The following is a 2,357-nucleotide window of genomic DNA, read 5'->3' on the forward strand; positions in this document are numbered from 1 at the left end:
TGTATTTGAGTTCTCGCTCTCATGTTCTGCCCCTTGTTGGGTGACTGAGCTCAGTAAGTGCTTGCTAAGACACAGTGCAGGCAGCTGGTCCAGAGAAAGTGCACAAGTGCAAACCCACTGGTGGGCACTGAGGAATCCCAAAGGGATGCACATCCAGACAGAGCGAGTGCCCATATTTCACAAACACCAGCACAGAAATAACCATTTAAACCAAGGCAGGAACCTTATATAGCCCAGAGGGCTCCACGCTCCTCAAGGCCGAGCTAGTTACCATGGCCAAGGCCTCTGGTGGTGAGGGCACTGGGGGTCTGGGAGATGGCTCGATGCACCCCTGACCCTGAAGCCCCATGGCCACGGTCATGTGTAAGGATTGGGAGGGAAGACCCGGCCAGCACCCGTTCTGGCTCCATGGCTGCTACAGGGCTGCTCCCAGCCCCAACAGGTGATGTCTGTTTAGAACCATGGAGAAAACATTTTCCCTCAATTTTTCTTTTTAAGATGGTTGCTCAGCATTGACACAGAAAAATATCCGACATAAAACTGGAGCCGTTCACAGCTGCATAGGACCCGGAAGTGATCAAAATATAGTGACCACAAAGAGAGGAACTTGTGCCCCCAGGCAGGCCTCCTGTGCGCAGACCAGGTTGGGACGCTGGCGTGCCCGCGCAAGCAGTGCTGGGCTCCAAAGTTTCCCTCAAGGGGACAGAAGTAGGAATCTGCTCTGACGGCTCCGCTTAAGGCAGCACCCCCTGATGAAGATGGGGGTAGCCCCTCATTACTTCCAGATGTCCTGGTGATTTTTGGGCACAGCCATAGATCTCAGCTTCTCCATGACAGGGGTCAACCTATAAGCTGCGAGTCTCAAAGGTCCTTCAGGGAACGGCCCAATACCGCCGGTAGCACATCTCCTCCAGGGACAGCCCCTCATGAGTTCTGGGTGCCCTATTGATTCTTGGGCACAGCCATGGATCTCAGCTTCTTCATGACCCAGGGAATGATGGGGGGGCCAACCCAGCAGCCGTGGGTCCCACAGGTCCTCCGTGGACAGCACATTGTTGGACCTCTGCCCCAGCAGGTACCTGTTCAGGTGGCTCTTATTGGGCCACACGGCCTCAATCCCATTGGCCCAATTGATCACCATCGCCTGGTGACAGGCCGAGGTCAGTCGGGGAAACTCCACCACCAATTCCCCAAAAAAGGACCCCATGTAGTAAAAGTTGCCCTGGTGCCTGGGGATGGGGGTCTGGGACTGTGGCCAGCGCTCGTAGATAAACTCCTCATGGGCTGCCCAGTAGAAACTGAGGTGTGGGGTGCCAAAGAGGAGGGACAGGATCTCCATGTCCACGTGGTCCCAAAACTTCATTCCCACATCCACGTCCACGCACACAAGGTCATCCACGTCACAGAGGATGCGCTGCTCGCGGAATCGGCTGATCATAGCTATGTACCGCATGGACACATCCTGCCAGAGCAGAACGCCGTGGACAACGACGACCACCACCCTCTGGCCCTCCCAGAGTGGCACACGGGACACAGCAACCAGCTGGTCGGTGAAGACGTAGTAAGGGACCCTGTGTCCACCATGATGACCAGCACCCTCTGGCCTACCTGGAGGTCACATGGGGCCCTGCAGCTGGCTGATTGGTGAAAACCTAGTAGGTGACCCCATGTCCCACCATGTAGTGCTTATCTGCTGTCTGCAAGAACAGCTCCAGGAAGACCATGCATCCACAGGGGCAGTGGACAGGGCAGGAAGAGGGTCACTGCCAGAGGCTGGCAGCAGGCCAGAAGAGTTGGGGGCCATGGACGTGTGCACCTTCTTCAAGGGGGCAGGCCCTGGCTTGCTTAAAGCAACAGCCACCTCCTGACCTTCTTGAGGGAATCTGCCAGCGGGACCTCCCTAATGTCTGTTCCCAGAGATGGTGGCCATCAGCAGCCTGACTTCCAAAGGGGAGCCTGAGGATTCGGAGGCTGGAAACCCATGCAGCTCCACAGTCAGCATGCTGGAGCCAGTCACTCCCCCTGTGCTGAGCTCCTGGGCAAACTCTTGCAGGTGTCCTCCACTGCCCCCCCCCCCCGCAGATCCTATCCCCACTTTCCAGGTTGGAAGCACTTTTGGGCACAGCCCTCATTTCTATGTCTTACAGAGCGGCTAGAATCAGCAGGGCCGGACACCTGTCCCACTTTGCTTTGAGTGGGCTGCCACTGGCCCCCAAAGACCTGTCTTCACTTCCTGTAGGGTCCTCCCTGGAAGGCTACTGGGCATCCTGCTGACAAGTTGCTCAGTAAGCCACTGGTATTCCTAGGAGGGGTCACCCTCAAACTCTGCCACATCAGGAATCAAGTCCAGCCCGTGG

At 56.7% G+C, this 2,357-nt stretch overlaps 1 protein-coding gene across 1 annotated transcript; it reads right to left on the minus strand.

Moving 5' to 3' along the window:
- Positions 1-779: 779 nt before the first annotated feature.
- Positions 780-1,724, minus strand: LOC112818280 (histo-blood group ABO system transferase 2-like; the record flags this gene model as incomplete). The annotated part of the gene is made up of 3 exons (XM_073890553.1): positions 1,670-1,724; positions 1,006-1,575; positions 780-840 (listed from the first exon to the last, which is right to left on the minus strand). Coding segments are annotated over exons 1-3 (686 nt in total), but the record flags the coding sequence as incomplete, so codon positions are not given.
- Between the last annotated feature and the right edge of the window lie 633 nt (positions 1,725-2,357).

The sequence above is a fragment of the Callorhinus ursinus genome, unplaced genomic scaffold (genome assembly GCF_003265705.2).
Source record: "Callorhinus ursinus isolate GAN/ISIS: 27379988/994484 unplaced genomic scaffold, GSC_fseal_2.0 scaffold784, whole genome shotgun sequence".
In the NCBI taxonomy this organism is placed as follows: Eukaryota; Metazoa; Chordata; class Mammalia; order Carnivora; family Otariidae; genus Callorhinus; species Callorhinus ursinus.